We start from the raw sequence: 19,912 nt of genomic DNA, 5'->3' as shown, positions 1-19,912 counted from the left end.
CAGTCTCCTGGTGAACCACTCTCTCCTAAAATTCTCCCAATAAAACCAAGTCGACAATTTACCTCCCCTACCACAGTTCTCGCAGTTCCACCTCATATTGCTTTGAAGGTATTTAAATTATTTGATTGTGTTAAGCAGGACACTAGTAATACTGTATCCAAACATTACAGGTTTGATCTTCCTACTCGCCCACATTAACTTACACTTTTCCACATTTAGGGTTACCTGCCATTCCTCACACTAACTGGAAATTTTATTTAAGTCGTCTTGTATCAGTCACTCAAATTTGACACCTTACGGTACACCACGGCATCATCAGCAAACAATTGCAGATTGCTGTACATCCTGTCAGCCATATCATTTATGTATATAGCAAGAAACAGCTGTCCTGTCACACTTCTCTGAGGCACTCTCGATGATACCCTTGTCTCTGATGAACATTCGCCGTCGAGGACAATGTATTGGATTCAATTATTTAAGAATTCTTCGAGTCACTCACATATCTGTGAACTTATTCCATATGTTCTTACCTTCATTAAGAGCCTGCAATGGGGCACCGTATCAAATGCTTTCTGGAAATCTAGAAGTATGGAATCAGCTTGTTGCCCATCATCCATAGTGCTCAGTATATAGTGAGAAAAGGGCAAGCTGAGTTTTGCATGACCGATGCTTTCTGAAACCGTGCTGATTCGTGCACGTAAGCTTCTCTGTCTCAAGAAAGTTTGTTATATTTGAAGGGACAATATGTTCAAGGATTCTGCAGCAAACAGAACTTATAAATATTGGTCTGTAATTTTGTGGTCCATTCTTTTACCTCTCTTATAGACTGGAGGTATCTGCGCTTTTTTCCAGTCACTTGGGACTTTGTGCTGTGTGAGAGATTCACAATAAATGGAAGCTAAGTAAGGGGCCAATGCTAGAGAGTACTCTGTGTAAAATTGAACTAGGATTCCATCTGGACCTGATGATTTATTTACTTTCAAGTCTTTCAGTTGTTTCTTTGCGCCACGTATACTTATTACTATGTCGTCTATATGAAAGTTTGTTCCTCATACTTGTACATGACACGTCCCCTCCTTCATCCTGTTACACCTCCATGGCACAATTTATCCCTTAATACAGCTCTATTGCACTTAGATGTGGTGCACATATTTAATACTTGTTTTTAACTAACTTCATTTAAAGATAAACATTAATTTTATATTGTTGAAAACAATATTTTTAATAATCTGAGATTTTTCATCCCTCCCCTCTTTCTTTTTTTCCCCTCACATTTTTTGTAGGAAAATTTACATAGTTTAATTTTCTACTGGAAAACATTTTTGCTAGAAACTGTGGATTTCAAGTTATGTGAGAAAAACATAAAAAAAAGTTATCTCTAAATATCCTTCCCCTCCACCCACCATACACCCTGTGCAGAAATTTGTAACTACACATATTTTTTGACCAATCAGCCTTTTTTTGGTCTACATTGACTGGGTACACCTAATACATTGTGAGATGGCTTAGCAGTTCTGAGACTGCACTTACAGTACGTAGTAGCAATTTGCAGATATCCATCCGGTTACCCTGGTTTAATGTTTCCTTGGTTTCCCTAAATCATTTCAGGCAAAACAGGATTCTAACAGATTAAACAAATATTGGGAATAAACCTTGTTTCAGTATTTAAATCTTAGCCTGTTGTTGTCCTAGGTATTATGGTGATAGAGATGGTTGATGGTGAACCTCCTTTCTTCAATGAACCACCACTGCAAGCAATGCGCCGAATAAGGGATATGCCTCCTCCAAAACTGAAGAACACTCACAAGGTAAGTTTGTTGGTGTATTCTAGCTTTGTACCTAGGCATATTTTTAGTTTTCCCCTTTAACAATGGAGATATTTTAACTGATACTGTGACTGTAAGTTTAGTGACCAGCCAGTCATGATCCTTGGTGACATTCTTCTTCTTCTTCTTCTTCTTCTTGTTCTTCAAGTACACTAATTATTTGCAGTGCCCAGCATCACAGATTCAGCAGTTTCAAATAGGATATTCATGGTCATCAGCTAAAATGGCTTCACATCGTGGTTGGGGGGGGGGGGGATGGGGGATGGTCATCTGGTTCACATAGATGGTGGTTTAGCAAGCAGCCATTACATATCTGACGTGTACCCTTGTCTTTGATGTCTCCATGATGTTATCTTTCAACAATATACTGCAAGATTGCATGTTGACCTAGCTTGATACATAGGGCATCCTTCTGTTGTGCTGGCTGGGATGTTGTACAGACATCTAACCCATTGGAAACATCTGGTCACAGGTTGCTGAGATCCTGGCATGCATCACTTGTCAGCAGCTAATACCGAAGCCAAGAAATCTGCTGTAGAGTTGATGCAGCATGAAATGACATACCCACATGTCATCTGAGCTCAGTTCAGCTTGGTGCTCGGCTGGATGAGAGTCATTGACACAATCAAAGTTACAACTCTGTGTATACTGAACTTCACATCTTGTGTACCCTCAAATAATCTGCAAATTTAATTTTATATTTTGATGTTTCTCTCAAAATTGATTTTGGTGCTTCTTGCAGCATTTGTAAATTTATACGCATCGGACTTGTAGGAAATTCGAAGAAAAACCACATATCTGAAACTGTTTTGTAATTATATTATTGTGTTTTTGTATTCGTAAAAATATTAGCTCTCCAGTACTATTGACACATTCTTCTCATAAATATGCAGGTCTGGTTGACAATTCTTAATAGAGCACAGGATTAATTAATTGCACTTGTAGAATCAAACTTTGTAATTATTTATGTCATTAAATAGATAAAAAATGTACTCACCAAGTGGCGGCAGAACACACGCATAAAAGACGGTTGTAATTGTCAAGCTTTCAGAGCCAGTGGCTCCTCCTTCAGGCAGAAGGGTTGAAGGGGAAGGAAGAGGGGTGAAGGAAAAGGACTGGAGAGGTCTAGGAAAAGCGGTAGATTTCGGGAAAGTCACCCAGAACTCCAGGTCAGGGGGACTTACTGTATGGGATGAGAAGGAAAGACTGATTGTTGGACAACTGTCTTTAATGTGAGTGTTCTGCTGCCACTTAGTGATTAGCTTTTTTTATCTATCCAATTAAATAATTTATGTAAAAAACAAAGATGCTGTAACTTACCAAATGAGGAAGTGCTGGTATGTTGATAGACACAATAAAAAACACACAAACACACACACAAATATTCAAGCTTTCACAACCCAAGGTTGCTTCATCAGGAAAGAGGGAAGGAGAGGGAAAGGTGAAAGGATGTGGGTTTTAAGGGAGAGGGTAAGGAGTCATTCCAATCCCGGGAGCGGAAAGACTTACCTTAGGGGGAAAAAAGGACAGGTATGCACTTGTGCGCGCGCACACACACACACACACACACACACATATCCATCTGCACATATACAGACACAGGCAGACATGTGTAAATGCAAAGAGGTTGGGCAGAGATGTCAGTCGAGGCGGAAGTACAGAGGCAAAGATGTTGAATGACAGGTAAGGTATGAAGGGCGGCAACTTGAAATTAGCGGAGGTTGAGGCCTGGTGGGTAATGTGAAGAGAGAATATATTGAAGGGCAAGTTCCCATCTCTGGAATTCTGATAGGTTGGTGTCAGTGGGAAGTATCCAGATAACCCGGACGGTGTAACACTGTGCCAAGATGTGCTGGCTGTGCACCAAGGCATGTTTAGCCACAGGGTGACCTCATTACCAACAAACACTGTCTGCCTGTGTCTGTTCATACGAATGGGCAGTTTGTTGCTGGTCATTCCCACATAGAAGGCTTCACAGTGTAGGCATGTCAGTTGGTAAATCACATGGGTGCTTTCACACGGGGCTCTGCCTTTGATCGTGTACACTTTCTGGGTTACAGGACTTGAGTAGGTGGTGGTGGGAGGGTGCATGGGACAGGTTTTACACCGGGGGCAGTTACAAGGATAGGAGCCAGAGGGTAGGGAAGGTGGTTTGGGGATTTCATAGGGATGAACAAAGAGGTTACGAAGGTTAGGTGGACAGCGGAAAGACGCTCTTGGCGGAGTGGGATGGATTTCATGAAGGATGGATCTCATTTCAGGGCAGGATTTGAGGAAGTCGTATCCCTGCTGGAGAGCCACATTCAGAGTCTGATCCAGTCCCGGAAAGTATGCTGTCACAAGTGGGGCACTTTTGGGGTTCTTCTGTGGGAGGTTCTGAGTTTGAGGGGATGAGGAAGTGGCTCTAGGTATTTGCTTCTGTACCAGGTCGGGAGGGTAGTTGCGTGATACCAAAGCTGTTTTCAGGTTATTGGTGTAATGGTTCAGGGATTCAGGACTGGAACAGATTCGTTTGCCACGAAGACCTAAGCTGTAGTTGTTTGTAGTTATTTAGTCAGAGATGACTATTGTTCAATGACAATACACTCTCAATTCGGAGATATCTGAGAATAATATTTTCTGTCAGTGTATGTAACATTTGCATTTGTGTGGTATTTCATTAATTTCAAACACAGGGACCTGGAATATTTTGTGTTCTTGAAATAAAATACACAGAAATCCCACATATTTTTCTCTAATGAACTCTTCATATCAATGATTTTGTTGCGAGATACGTTGCTAATTTCCTCACTGGCTGCATACATGCAAATATTCACAGCGTGAAACGACCACATCTGCCATCAACTGATTCATAATGGATACTAAACCTTTCATTGTATCAATCACAGGCTCCATTATGAAGCATCATTTCATTTATTTTTAATTATAGTAATGAAGCACTGAGAGGTTCTTGGCAAAGCAGATCCCATCTTCTTGCAGCCATTGGCTAAAATGTGGTGGTGGCCTGCACTGCAAAGCACGTTGTTCAGAGAGAAGTATGATGCTATATTGTCAAGAAACTCCATGTGAAACAGAAAACAAACAAAATTGTGCGACTATCTGGAAATAAATCTAACATAAACACATTGAAAAAAAATGTAAATACCTACCTGATGTTGCTCAGGCACATTAGATATCATTGTTACTGCCAGTATGTGTAAAACTACAGTTTTTTCCCTACTATAAGTACAGGCACAATATTCGTTATTTGCTGTTCCATTTGGTTTTCCAGTTTTGATTGCCAGCAGTATTCTAACGTACATTGAATGAATGCCTTTTTTTCTTGTGAGCTGTTTGTAGAGATTGTCAGTTTTGTTCTCTCGAACTACTACTACAACTTCATTATAATTACTTCAGAACCCAGAATTACTACACCACTTTTCTGTTACTAACTTGTGACATGAGAGTTGACTTAACAAATCATATGTTCTCTCATCGTTACTCATTACATTAACCACATTACATGACTACATTCATCATTCAGTATACTGAATAATAGTACTCTGTAAAAACTTCATTTTCTGTCTTTTACAACATTCTACTGCTAATATAACAGTGGTTTGGAAAGCTGTGCATCTGCAGGGGTAAATAGCAATCTGCGGAATAATCTTTATCCCTCCGAGCAGGTATTTCCTCTCACAGAGTCACTGCAATCACCTTCTCTTGATGGAGGCATGTGTCATCTCATGATAAAGCTCACCATGTGCAAAAATAAAAGTGAAAGTAATTCACAATATCTGTACCTTTATATTTGGTATGTTATTTTACGTTTCTTTTTTGTATCCTTTATATATACGAGGTCTGTTCAAAAAATTCCAGAACTTTGTCCACAAAATTGTTCTACGCTTACCTTTTATTTATTGTGCATGGTCTCCTTCAAAATACTCACCTCCACAATTGATAAACCACTCCCAACGATGTTTCCATTTCTGCAATCAGTCTTGGTATGCCTCTTGCTGGAAACCTGTAAAGCGCCATCTGCGAATTTTCTTTTATCTCGTCTGTCGTTGCAAATCTTCGTCCTTTCAACAGGGTTTTCAATTTAGGAAATAAAACAAGTCTGCTGGAGCCAGGTCTGGAGACTATGGAGGATGAGGCAGCACAGTGATTTCGATTTTTGTGCAAGAGTCACATACCAACAGGGGTGAATGTGCGGATATGTTATTTTGATGCAAGAGCCATGAATTGTGTCAACATGTTTCAGGTCATTTCCTTCTCACATTTTCATGCACGTGTTGCAACACATCCCGAAAGTACTATCAATTAACAGTTTGTCCCTGTGGCATGAATCCTTAAAAGAAAAAGAAACTATCAGCATGGCTTTGACATTTGATCTCACCTGATGAGCTTTTTTTAGGTCTTGGAGAACCTCTCCCAACTAATTGTGAAGATTAAACCTTGGCATCAACATCATAACTGTAGAAACACGTCCCATCACCAGTTATTATTCTCTTAAGGAACATCTTGTTTTTATTTTTGTGTAATCCAAAACCTCTTCACAGATGGCAAGGCGAAGGCCTTTCTAGTATTGACTCATGAACCGTGAGATGAATTTGGCAGCAACGTAGCAACATGATGTATTCCAAGATTCTGTGTCAGGATTTCATGACATGATCCAACTGAAATGTTACATTCTTCTGCAATGTCTTAGACAGTCAGTCTCTGATTGGCAAGCACAATTTCATTAATGTTCCTGACATGATCATTGTTGGAAGATGTTGAAGGGAATCCTGAACGAGGGTAGTTGTAGACACAAGTGAGCCATGTGAAATGTTCATAACCCTGAGTGTGGCTACATTACTGTGGGCTTCCTGCATCATTTGATGTGTCTCTGTAAAGGTTTTCTTGAGTTTCAACCAAAATTTAATGTGGATGCATTGCTTCTCTAACTCTGCCAACTCGAAATTTGTAAACTGTGTGACACATCATTCTACTCAGTACAGAACTGAACAATAACTAACAGACACACAGCAATGAAAATTCCGACAGTTACATATTAAACACAACTGTGTACAGAGATGCCAATAACGTTTCACTCCAACACAGCATTGGTGTGGAATTACAAATGTTCCGGAATTTTTTGAATAGACCTCGTTTATAAATAGAATCGCTTGCTGCACTGCTGTCTGTTGGTTTGGGTTAATGTCAGGAACTACTATAGGGATTTTCATACAGATTGGCTGAACTATGTTGAGTTAGACATCTGATGCTGTGAAAACGATGCCATTGCCATCTAACAGTGAATGGCAGAAACACTTGGAAACACCGCTCTGTGTAACTGCACAATAAACTGCACCAGTGGAAAAATAGCAGCATTGCTCATAAACATTGATGGATTTGTGAGCTTCATAAGGAACTAACAGATATGGGCATGATCTTCTTTCCTTAAAAATAGGGAATGATATTGTGTTCAGAAATTCCTTGCAGATGACAACAGAAGACTTTGAAAGGGAATCGCAATTTGCTCTCATAATTCACTGCACGTTATTTGAATAATCCGCAGTGAGTTGCTTTAACTTCAGAGTTCAACAGCACAGCGGATGACTCAATTTTTGGTTTTCTGCAAATCAAACCAAGATGCAGATGTAGTTCTTTCTGTGGCAGGGCAAGAGGGTCTACAATAAGGAGTATGTGACAAAGAGTTGTGGCAATGAGTCAGAATAATGGGTCAGTGCAGAATGAGATTTACTAGAGGAGTGCTGTCACTAGTTATGTATCTACATCAGGCATGTTGCTTTCTCTTTCACATGCACTGTTTACATCATTTCAGTTATATGAAAGTGGTGGTATTCAGTTACCCAACATCACTCTATGAATTTTGAGCCTAATTCTATGCAATGGTCCATAAACAAAATTACCGTTACACCAGACAAGCCATCGGGCTATAGACACTTAATGCTACTCCTGCGAAGCCAAGCCAAATAGGTAGTTTTATTATACACGGTTTGTTCAAAAAATTCCAGAACATTCATAATTTTGTGTCAATGGCGTGTCGAAGCGAAATGCGGTTGGCATCCCTGCACATGCCTCTGTTTAACGTGTAATTGCCGGAAGTTCCATTGTTGTATGTCTGTTAGTTATTGTTCAGTGCAGTATTGAGTAGAACATTGTGTCACACAGATTGCGAATTTCTAGATGGCAGAGTTAGGATAGCAATGCGTCTGCATTAAATTTTGCTAGAAACTTGAGAAAACTGTTACAGACACACACCAAATGATGCAGATGATGATGGTGAGTGCTTAAGCCATATTCAATGGTACGAATGATTCACACAATTTAAAAATGGTCTTGTGGAAGTTAAAGATGACCTTCGTTCAGGATGCCATTCGACATCTACCAACTGTTTTTGTTAGGAATGTCAATGAAATTTTATGTGCCAGTCAAAGATTGACTGTCCGAGAGATTACAGACGAATGTAGCATTTCAGTTGGATCGTGTCATGAAATCCTGACACAGCATCTTGGAATACATCATGTTGCTGCCAAGTTTGTCTCACAGCTCATGAGTCAAGACCAGAAAAACCCTTGCCTTGCTATCTGTGAAGAGCTTTTGTATCATGCAAAGGAGAACAAGAGTTCCTTAAGAGAATTATGACTGGTCTTGAGACATGGTTCTGTGGTTTTGATGTTAAGACAAAGATTCAGACTTCACAATGGGTCAGGAAAGATTCTCCAACACTAAAAAAAGCTTGTCAGGTCAGGTCAAATGTCAAAGCCATACTGATACTTTTCTTTGACTTTGAAGGATAAATTCATTATGAATTCCTGTCAGTGGAACAAACTGTTAATAGATGGTACTACTCGACATGTGTTGCGAAGCTGCAAGAGAATGTGAGAAGGAAATGGCCTGAGATGTGTTAACACAATTCATGGCTCTTGCATCACAATACCGCACCTGCGCATTCATCCCTGCTGGTTGCGACTCTTGCACAAAAAATGAAATCACTGTTCTACCTCATCCTCCACACTCTCCACACCTGGTCCCAGCAGACTTTTTCTTGTTTCCAAAGTTGAAAACCCCATTGAAAGGATGAGATAAAAGAAAATTCGCAGACAGCACTTTGTACGATCCAGCAAGAGGCGTCAGGAGTTGGAAATGGTGGTGAAAGTGGTGTATCAATCGTGGAGGAAAGTATTTTGAAGGAGACCATGTACAATAAGTAAAAGGTAAGCAGAGAAAAGTTTTGTAAACGAAGTTCTGCAATTTTCTGAACAGACCTCGTATAAACTAGCTGTAATTGGCGTGTGTTGCATTGCGATAGAAAGAAAAAAAGTGTTTTGTTTTATAATCTGTTTATTGAAGTGCTTTTGAACACACAATATTTTTGATTTTTCTGTCTGGTGCCTACGTGAATAAGTCAGACGTTTCCCAATGTAAGAGCAAGCCACGAACAGTTCTCCATGTACGAAGCATGGACTTTTCAAATTTAGGTCACTTCTTGTAGTGATTGTCCCTGCGCTATGTTGGTGGTGGCAAATGTGAGTTGCACTGGAAACTGCAAGCATTTGAACTCAAATGGCATATCTGTTGAAATCGTTGGGGTGTGTGGTAATAGTACATCTTCTCCTTTAAAAATTCCTTTTAAGATTGTAGCTTCGATAATATTATTCGTTATCTTTTTCACTGCAAGCCTGGTACCGTTGCAGAGCTCTGGTGGACTGATATTTCTGAGTAGAATGAGAGGCACGCCAATTTTAAATATCAACAAGTGTGGCGGCATGCCTGAAAAATTCAAGAATTCAGTCAGATTATTTATAACTCACCTTGATTCATTACAGAATGCAAAGTTGTGTCAAAATTTTAAATCAGTAAGTCAAGAATTTTCCAAGAGTTGCTTTTAAGAACAACTGAATAGAAAACGTAAATGTTCCTAATGGCAAATCTTGGAAAGTTCTGACTGATTGATTTGAAATCTTGACACAGCGTTGCATTGAAATACACCCATGGTTTAATATACTTTAAAAAATATACATGCATGTGAAACATATTGTGAATAACTTCAGTAGTAAAGAAGTAATAAAACAAAATGTTATACCTGGCACAGCAGTTTCTCACGCACCTTAATGTTTATGATGTCATATCACCTGAACCGTATGTTGTACAATGACATAAATTTGCCAGCACTCTTAGTGACATATGTGAATACCATATGCAAAACATGTTGCAAATAAAGTTAGCCATTACAAAGTAATACATTAAAACATCATGCCTGATGTAGTAGTTTTACGGAAAATACAGCAAAAATGTTGTAAGCGATAACCTTTACTTTTCATCATTTTGTGTGTGGGGAGGGACGTCAATGAGAAAATTTTTTGTAAAGATTTCAAATTACAAATTATGTCAATTTTTTTTTGCCAGTCACTAAGTACTGTCATTCGCAAATAGTGGATTCATAAATCTGGGTATTTTTGTGTGCTGACATCTCATTCTCTATGATACCATATCTCCTGAACTATTTGTAATACTTTTTTTTTGGGGGGGGGGGGGGGGGTGGTGTGTCATATGGAGAACAAATCACCAAAGTTCTGTCACAGTCAGATGAATGGTTTAGGAATGCATTGAGGATAAACATTCAAAGAAACATTGATTTTTATTTAAATTGGTAACTATTGGTTGCGAGTATTATTCATTAGCCAGATGATGTAGGGATACGCATCACTCATCTTGTGTGGCCTGTATTGCTGCACTACCACTAGTGAAAAAAGAATAAGGGAATTTTTGTCCTGTACTCGTGCACCATTATTGCAGGTATCACCGAGGCTGCAGGGATTCTTGGAGAGGATGCTTGTCCGAGATCCTGCGCAGAGGGCGACAGCGGCGGAGCTGCTGCAGCACCCTTTCCTGAGGCAGGCGGGCTCCCCGGCACTCCTGGTGCCGCTCATGAGAGGCTCACGCCACAGCAGCTGCTAGTCGCAGAAGCCGACCTCCCGCAGTAACCCGAGTAGTGTATGTTACACAGTCAAGTGCCTGTTTGTGCCATTCCAGTGCACATCTACCTAATTTTACCACAAAATGATCACAAAGTGATCCTTTTTAACACGGGTCTGGTTGAACACAAAGTGGGAAACTATATTCGTGGATTCGGCAGCTTGTGCGTTTATGTCTTCATCATCATTTTGAGGAACTTATTGATACTGTGGTGAGATCTGCCTGTGTATAGTGTTTAGTCTCCATATGTTGCTGTTAAGGGTATTGAGCTTGTATTTACCTCAGCTAATGCTTATTGCCCAGTAAATGTGGAATTATGTGGGCAAAATTTCTAGATACAGATGTTGCAAATGTACTTATTGTGTACTGTAGCACCCGGAATTTTATATAATATTTTTATTAGGGAGTAGCAGTAAATGAGACTTTTTGAGAGGTACATAGGATACTGCATTAGTAACAACAAGAATCTACCTTTATGTATGTAGGTGTTATTAAAGCTTTCCAAAGATTGGATCGAAGGATGGAAATAAAAATGTATTTTTGTTTGCTGGTATCTAATGCAAGTTCTTGAATGTATTTACAAGAAAATAGTTAAGTTTATCTCTCTTCAAGAACATTCAGCATTAAGCAGTAACAGTGATATCGAACTTCCCAAGGGACTAAAACTGTGTGCCACCCAGGACTCCAACTGTAGTTTTGCATTTTGCAGACTTCAGTAGAAGAATTCCTGTGAAAGCCAATGATCTGGGTGAAAAGATCTGGTCCAGCACACACTTTTATTCTCTCGGGAAGTTTCATTGCAGCATACACTCAAGTGTGGAGTGAAACATGTATGCTGGACTGGAAATATATGTTCATTAGGTGAAAAATCCATGTGGAAATTTTCATATGTTCATCATCTTTGCTTGATTGTGAAAGGTTTATTTATCAAGTTGTGTGCAGCAAATAGGAAACAATGCTCTAAGGCAGCTGTGACAGAGTTCTTTTAATTACTAGAAGCTCATTCACAATGATTTGTGTGTGGTACAGTAAATTCTTCCCATTTAGTAATTAATTGATTGAAATTTGTTGCAACTCATCTAGCTTTGTATAGTTGTACAGTCTTTAAGGTGTATGGTAAACAAAATGTGTATTTCCTAATGAAAGGATAAAATGAAGTATCTCAGTGGCCTTTGCTTACAATGAGTTAAGATGATATTTTTGTAGCAGTTAAGCACTGCCATGGCAGTGGGAAACCTTCCTTATGTTCCAATAGAATGGTGTAGGGAAGTCACAGAAAGCGCAAGATGAGAGAGACTGGGGGTTAGATGTCAGTCATTCATGAAAATGTATTGTTGTCTTCATGTTGCAGCATGTCAGTTGATTGGTTATTTGAATTTAGCTTATCGGGGCTGTTCTCATTACATCTGGATGGTGTTGTATTTGCTGACAGGCACATAAGGAAGACTAAAGCTTTCAGACAAATACATACATAAACATACATACCCCTGTGCACACTGCGTCACCCCCCCCCCCCCCTCCTCACACACACACACACACACACACACGTATACAGCCGAGAAAATGATTGGGAGGAGGAGGGCATGTGGGGGAAGGGTGGCAGATGGCTGGGAGGGTAACAGCAGGCATATGGCATAGGAATGTGGGAAGGAGAAGCAACAGGTGCCTGCACCCATACCCTCTTTCCCAAAGCCTCATCTTCCTCTGTCCCGTCACCCCCCCCCCCCCCCCCACCCCCCCCCAACCTCCTCCTCCCTGAAATCCTTTTTCCCCGTATCATCATGCAGTGTACAAACTCAACAGTTCCAAATCCTGTGTGTTGCTTTCCTATCCTGTGCACCTGCTGCCCCTCTCTCCCACATTACTATCTTGCACAACTGCTATCACCCTTCAAGCCATTAGTCACTCTTGCCAATCCTTCTTCCTGCTACCTGCCACTTTTCTCACCTCACCCATGCCATCCGTCAACAATCGCCACCCCTTACCACAGTCTGTCTGCTGAACTGCAGTCTTGGCATTGTGTATTTGGCTGGTACAGTGTAGCCATACAGGTGTGTGTGTGTGTGTGTGTGTGTGTGTGTGTGTGTGTGAGAGAGAGAGAGAGAGAGAGAGAGAGAGAGAGAGAGAGAGAGGGAGAGGGAGAGAGAGAGAGCGCTAAGTTGTTTATATTCTGCCATAACTTTCCATACCTCATTGGTGTCATATTTTGCTAGGCTTGGAGCTAATACCTGTTTAATTTTAAAATTAAATTTACTTGTTGTTGAATTCTTCAGACACTGATTCATTTAGGTTTGGCCTTGATAAATTATATTATCTCAGACATTGTGTCTATTAAGAAGAGTTAATTTTTGTCATATTTAACAGAAGTCATTTGGCGATCTTGATTATGTATTTGAAGCATTTTCTTTGGCAGCAAAATTTGACAGTGCACTTGATCCTGTTATTATATTAATGACAGTTGTGTTGTTGTTGTTGCATTGTGATTACGATTTCAATAGATTACATTTAGTCTTTCCCTGCCTTCTATTCTATGAAAGTTTCTCTAATACAGTGTACCTGCACACAATCTCAGAGCTGTAATTACATGTCCGCTTGTGTATTCCCATAACATTTTATTCCCTTTCTCTGTGATTTGATGCATTTGTACGGAACTATCTTGTTTTAGTTACAAGAACCTTGCCTGGATTTTGAATCGTCAGTTTTTGTACAAGCACCTTCTGAGAGTGTAAGATTTTGTGGGAGAGTGTTACTAAAAGATGAGCATGTTATGTTCTAAAAATGGAAAAAAGATCAGTTTGTTCCCATGTTCCATTATCCATGTGCTGTGATGATTCACCTCATATTCAGCAAATTTCAGGCATGTGCACCTCCTGCCTGTATCCAAAAACAGCAGTCATGAATTTTCCTCTGATTGATTCCCTCTTGATCCACTGTGACAAAACTAAGCTTTTCTGGATGACTGGCTACACTTTTGATGCAACCTTTAACAAGTGGTTGTTTGGACAAAAACAGTTTTTATTTACAAAAGTAATGAAATATATTTGTAAATGAAGGTGGTGTTATGAGATATTTGCTAAGATATTGTGCTGTTATCTCGTATTAATGTTTCTGAGGGAGAATGGTTTAGTTGTTGTTTTTGTCTTCAACACACATATATCCAGTTATTTTATATGAATAATCATTTTAGATACATGTTAAAATGTAGAGCAGGCAACAGGAGAGTGGTGAGATTTTATGGTTAAATATCCCTCTTTGGAGTATGTAGACATGCTGTATTTGCTTTCTGTGTCACATAAAGTGGAAATATCAACTAACTCTCAAAAGGTAATATGACTGTTTTTCTTCAAATTGTTCACTATTCCATTTTAGTTTTCTCAGATTTTATTGGCTAAATGTTTTGTAAAAGATAATCTGCACATTAACTTGTTCATGAAATCCCTTCTGAATTGCATTTCCCATAGATAATAATGGTATAGACATTTCTACAATAGTGGATTCAAGTCAGTTTTTAATTGAATATCCACATGTTTGCACTCATCAGTAATACAGTATGTGATGTGAAGAGTCTGGACATATATACGAAGGAAAATAATTTTGCTAGTCTTAATGCTGTTTAATTTATTTATAAAAAGGGAACATTGAATGTCTTTTTACAGAACAGCTGTCTGCATGTTTTATGCAGCATGGATTTTAGAATGGCATGATTGGTTTAACATTTTTAGTAACAGAAAGGGTTATTACAAATGATTGAAGCGATTTCACAGCTCTACAATAACTTTATTATTTGAGATATTTTCATAATGCTTTGCACACACATACAAAAACTCAAAAAGTTTTTTTAGGCATTCACAAATGTTCGATATGTGCCCCTTTAGTGATTCGGCAGACATCAAGCCGATAATCAAGTTCCTCCCACACTCGGCGCAGCATGTCCCCATCAATGAGTTCGAAAGCATCGTTGATGCGAGCTCGCAGTTCTGGCACGTTTCTTGGTAGAGGAGGTATAAACACTGAATCTTTCACATAACCCCACAGAAAGAAATCGTATGGGGTTAAGTCAGGAGAGCGTGAAGGCCATGACATGAATTGCTGATCATGATCTCCACCACGACCGATCCATCGGTTTTCCAATCTCCTGTTTAAGAAATGCCGAACATCATGATGGAAGTGCGGTGGAGCACCATCCTGTTGAAAGATGAAGTCAGCGCTGTTGGTCTCCAGTTGTGGCATGAGCCAATTTTCCAGCATGTCCACATACACGTGTCCTGTAACGTTTTTTTCGCAGAAGAAAAAGGGGCCGTAAACTTTAAACCGTGAGATTGCACAAAACACATTAACTTTTGGTGAATTGCGAATTTGCTGCACGAATGCGTGAGGGTTCTCTACCGCCCAGATTCGCACATTGTGTCTGTTCACTTCACCATTAAGAAAAAATGTTGCTCCATCACTGAAAACAAGTTTCGCACTGAACTCATCCTCTTCCATGAGCTGTTGCAACCGCGCCAAAAATTCAAAGCGTTTGACTTTGTCATCGGGTGTCAGGGCTTGTAGCAATTGTAAATGGTAAGGCTTCTGCTCTAGCCTTTTCCATAAGATTTTCCAAACCGTCTGCTGTGGTATGTTTAGCTCCCTGCTTGCTTTATTCGTCGACTTCCGCAGGCTACACGTGAAACTTGCCCGCACGCGTTCAACCGTTTCTTCGCTCACTGCAGGCCGACCCGTTGATTTCCTCTTACAGAGGCATCCAGAAGCTTTAAACTGCACATACCATTGCCGAATGGAGTAAGCAGTTGGTGGATCTTTGTTGAACTTCGTCCTGAAGTGTTGTTGCACTGTTATGACTGACTGATGTGAGTGCATTTCAAGCACGACATACGCTTTCTCGGCTCCTGTCACCATTTTGTCTCACTGCGCTCTCGAGCGCTCTGGCGGCAGAAACCTGAAGTGCGGCTTCAGCCGAACAAAACTTTATGAGTTTTTCTATGTATCTGTAGTGTGTCATGACCATATGTCAATGAATGGAGCTACAGTGGATTTATGAAATCGCTTCAATCATTTGTAATAGCCCTGTATTACAAGCTCAGAATGCCCAGTTTAAGATGATTCATCATTCCATAGTTTTAATGTCTTTGGAAAAGGAGGTAGATATTATTATTGAAATAAAATATTTTTGGTTTTGCCTATAATTGTTACATTTGGCAAGGTTTCCATGTGGATTTGTTCCACTCTACAAAGTAGAAGTGTTGTTTCTAGTCTCCTCAATTTATTTGCTCTAGAATTTTTGTTCTGGTGCAAAGTTCATTGGATACTATAGGAAAGTTCTTGTAGAATGTAAACACTTTTGGATTGAATGAGACCACTCACTGGAAAGCAGAAGCTAGTGTAAAATACACACAGAAAACACAGTACTGGCCTGTGTGTGTGTGTGTGTGTGTGTGTGTGTGTGTGTGTGTGTGTGTGTGTGTGTGTGTGTACTCCAGCTCATCAAAGAATAACACCAGAAGCAGCAAGTTTTCTTTCTTTTGCGTATACCTATCAAAAACTCAACACTCCAGCTTTTTGGTGAGTGGTCTTCTTTAACCCAAAAGTATTTATTAAGTTGATGAGCATGTTTTTGCCTTATTTCAAAACTGTGAAGTTGGCATGGTATTTTAATTCTGTCTCTTCAGTATAAAATGGATATAGCTTTGATACCTTGTTCAAGTGACACCTTTTCTGACATACAGGCTATGATTATAAATTACATTCTGCCTCCTGTTTACCATTTTAATTTACTGATTGGCATATGCATAATGTTGAAAGTGTGTTAGCAAAATTGTGAACAGGAAATTGAAGTGAATAGTGAATGAAGTGCTCTTATTGTATATTAGTTTTGGTACAGGTAAACATGCAAGGGATACTGTTTGTGAAGTTGCTGCATATTTAGTAGATCTTTCCCTTCAGAGGCACTGTTTGAAAATTAGAAGAGATTTAAATGTTTTAACTGTTATTTCTTAAATTTCTAACAGTATTCACTATGGACTTTGTATAGTTTATTCAGAAGTTAATATATTCTTGTATTTATTATTCATGTTGTAGCAGTTGCCTCTATTTTAATTATTGGCGAAAGAAATTTAATGTTTGTAACAAGTGTCTAGAGGAACCTTGCCGCAGTTTTGTGTGTTAATTAATGTTACATTGGTGATGTCTCATAATACTCACAACTTGTCCATTTTGTACTACCTTGCCTAAATGAAGAGAACCCTTCCGTCCACCTATCTTCTTTCTCTCTCCCTTTTTTTATTAACACTTTTGCATTTGTTTTGAAGGTAGGTTGTTTGTTTAGTACATAAACACACATTATCTACTACACTACTTGGCAATTGCTTTTTGCCTGATGAACCTTGCCCAGAAGGAAGAATACATTGTCAGCATTTGTATGATGTTATTTATTTATGGCTTTGTATTTCACTAGGTTTTCAAATCTTGTAATTCCTATGGCAATTAGAAGATGAAGTGTAACATAAAATATTCCTTATTTATTCAGTGTGGCCGTTTGTAACTCAGATTTTGTTAGCATTTTACCAGTAATCATTCTTGTGATCAATATTTTGACCTCACTTTAGCCATTTTTTGTAACCCAGTGATTCAGTCTAATTAAGAGTTGTTTTTCAGCCCCTCCTATACAGCAGCTTCACATGTGACTTTTAATTTTAGATAGCACATTTCTTTGTTGTTTCTGTTTTAGGTTTTCAGTTTTAAAGAATGGTTAAGAGGACTGAGACTGAATGATCAGTCGTGAGAGAAGAGGTATAGATTGGGGAAAGTTAAAAAGAAAGACCAAGTCAGTTAGACCACAGAGTGATGAGGATCCACCTTTTGTGAGGAGGTGGGTGCTTCTGAGTGTCCTCATCCTCCTTTTTAACTTTCCCCAAACTATCCCTCTTTTCTACCTGAGGAAGGAGCTAATAGTTCAAAAAGCATGTGCGTTTTTGGCCGGACTAAAAATTATTATATTTTCCGCAAGTGAGTTTTCCTGTTCATCAACAATCTAAATTTATTATCCATAAGTACACCTGTTCATTGACATAATTTGAAAATAGGTTAATTTATATGACTAATTTCAAGATACATACTTCCACCATCAAGCAATGTATATCCCAGCAGTACACACAACTACTATCCAGGTTTTTCATACAATATTCTTGTAAGCCTCACATGTAACACTGGCATACGGTATGTGTTCAGTTTATGTTGTGCCAGTAATCAAACACTTGCAGATATAGTGGTCCATGTTTATTCATTCTTCGTTGAGGCATCTTATTCAATGGTGGACACAAGATTTCAGCCAAATTTGTTACGCAAGTAAATACTGTTTTGTACTAAGTAGGAAGACAACAGAGTGAGCTGTATTATATGCCACATTACTAACTTCAATGACAAAAGTGATAACACTAGATAGTAGTCAACATCCTACACATTTCTCAGTAACATCCTATGTATTAGATATTGGAGCATGAGATACATGTGTTAATTATGTAATTGTACTAGCAATAATGCATATGAGAAGTGCTGTAATTATTATTCGCAGTCAATAATTATGTGGTAGGCCAGAGCTGTACCTGAAAATCTGAACACCACATGCAGGATGACATTCAGTACATGTATAAGTTCACATTAGACCCTTCAGATCAAGCACATGAGGTTCTTATCGAGTAATGCATTTGACATTCACTATGTAATTGTCACTTTAAGTGATTAAGGTTGCATACAAAAGTAGTGTATTCTGATGTCTTATCCTTTGGTGGGCCACAAGCATTGATTAATAGCATAACAGACAATGTTAAAACCTAGTATTTGGCTTTAAGTGTAAGGCAATTGTGGTAAGACCTTGTGTTTTGAAATGTGTGTGTCACATTAATGTAATTTATAATTGTGTGACTGAGTGTATGCATTATTGACTAGAAATTGAAAGGTTTGAGAGACTGCTGCAACTCTTCTGTAGTGGTTGGAGGCTGAACTATTTCTTCTGTCTTCTTATGCAATCTTCTAGCAGTGATTTCTGACATCACACTTTCTGAAGATATGGGATGTGACAGGGACTCTATTTTCATTCTGTATCATTCCTTTAGACTTCCTCAGCCTTGAAGTTTGTCTTCGATCACACCATCTTTGCCCATCTTTTTTCCTCTGCACTGTCAAAGTTTGAGATTCTGTACCATTTTGTGTTACATTGGACAATTGTATATAGGAAAATGTGACATCTTTCTTGTGTAGTTTATCTATATAACACCTGTGCATCCTTGACCCTCTCTTTCCAAGAAACGCACTACAAATGATACACCCAACATCTTGCCCTTGATCTGGGTTAGGGCCTACCCATACATCCTATGCTTAAATGTGGGATACATTTAGCACCTGATGAACAAAGCTTTACATCCAAATTGAAGATGATATTGTGAAGGAGATTCTTCATATTACTAAAGATGTTTCAAGCACACTCAGCTCATATTCTGAGCTCTTTACTGCATTGCCAGTCTTTATTTAGGCTTTGATCGAAATTTGTATTCTGGCAAAAGTTCAATATCTCTTCCTCTGCCAGCTCAGTTCTCCTAGCAGACACTGTCTATTGACTGATTACCATTCATTAGGTCCTCATTATGGTTAATGTGAGGCACAGTGGACGTTATTGCACTTCGTGTATTGACAGAGCAAGTCAGGTGTGCTAGTTTAATGGGCCTGCCGCATGATTATTTTCCAGTGCAGAAATATTTACCAAAACAGGAGTTGTAAGTTCACTTAGAAAGTGCGTGAGGGTGTCAATGAATGTCAAGTATTGACTCCCACTCTTTTTTTTCCTGCCACATGAGAACTACTTCATGTAAACTTTTTCACAAATGTTTATGGGTCAGGATGAGAGAGTGGTGGTAACAAACTCTGTTCAGCACATAGACTTCAGCTGGAGAAGTGCTGTGCCAAAGGAGCAAACTCCACCATCCTTGTGCACTGCAGTTATTATACCTGTGCTTTGTGCAGCCCTTTTATGAAAGTGTAAGTGACACTCAGATGTTACAAATGCTTAAACGTTCATCATAATTCAAACTGAAATTGTGTTATTGACCTGTTCACTTATTGTACTT

The 19,912-nt window shown here is 39.0% G+C and overlaps 1 protein-coding gene across 1 annotated transcript in view; it reads left to right on the top strand.

Moving 5' to 3' along the window:
- The window catches only part of LOC126424891 (serine/threonine-protein kinase PAK mbt), a 113,394-nt gene extending 101,165 nt beyond the window's left edge, over positions 1–12,229 (top strand). The window contains exons 8-9 of the mRNA XM_050087723.1: positions 1,693–1,808; positions 10,614–12,229. Coding sequence (XP_049943680.1) covers positions 1,693–1,808; positions 10,614–10,775 — 278 coding nt within the window. The 3' untranslated portion in view covers positions 10,776–12,229. The remainder of the gene's footprint in view (positions 1–1,692; positions 1,809–10,613) is intronic.
- Positions 12,230–19,912: the final 7,683 nt, after the last annotated feature.

This window comes from Schistocerca serialis, chromosome 10 (assembly GCF_023864345.2).
Source record: "Schistocerca serialis cubense isolate TAMUIC-IGC-003099 chromosome 10, iqSchSeri2.2, whole genome shotgun sequence".
Lineage (NCBI taxonomy): Eukaryota > Metazoa > Arthropoda > Insecta > Orthoptera > Acrididae > Schistocerca > Schistocerca serialis.
This window is presented reverse-complemented; position numbering and strand designations above follow the sequence as displayed.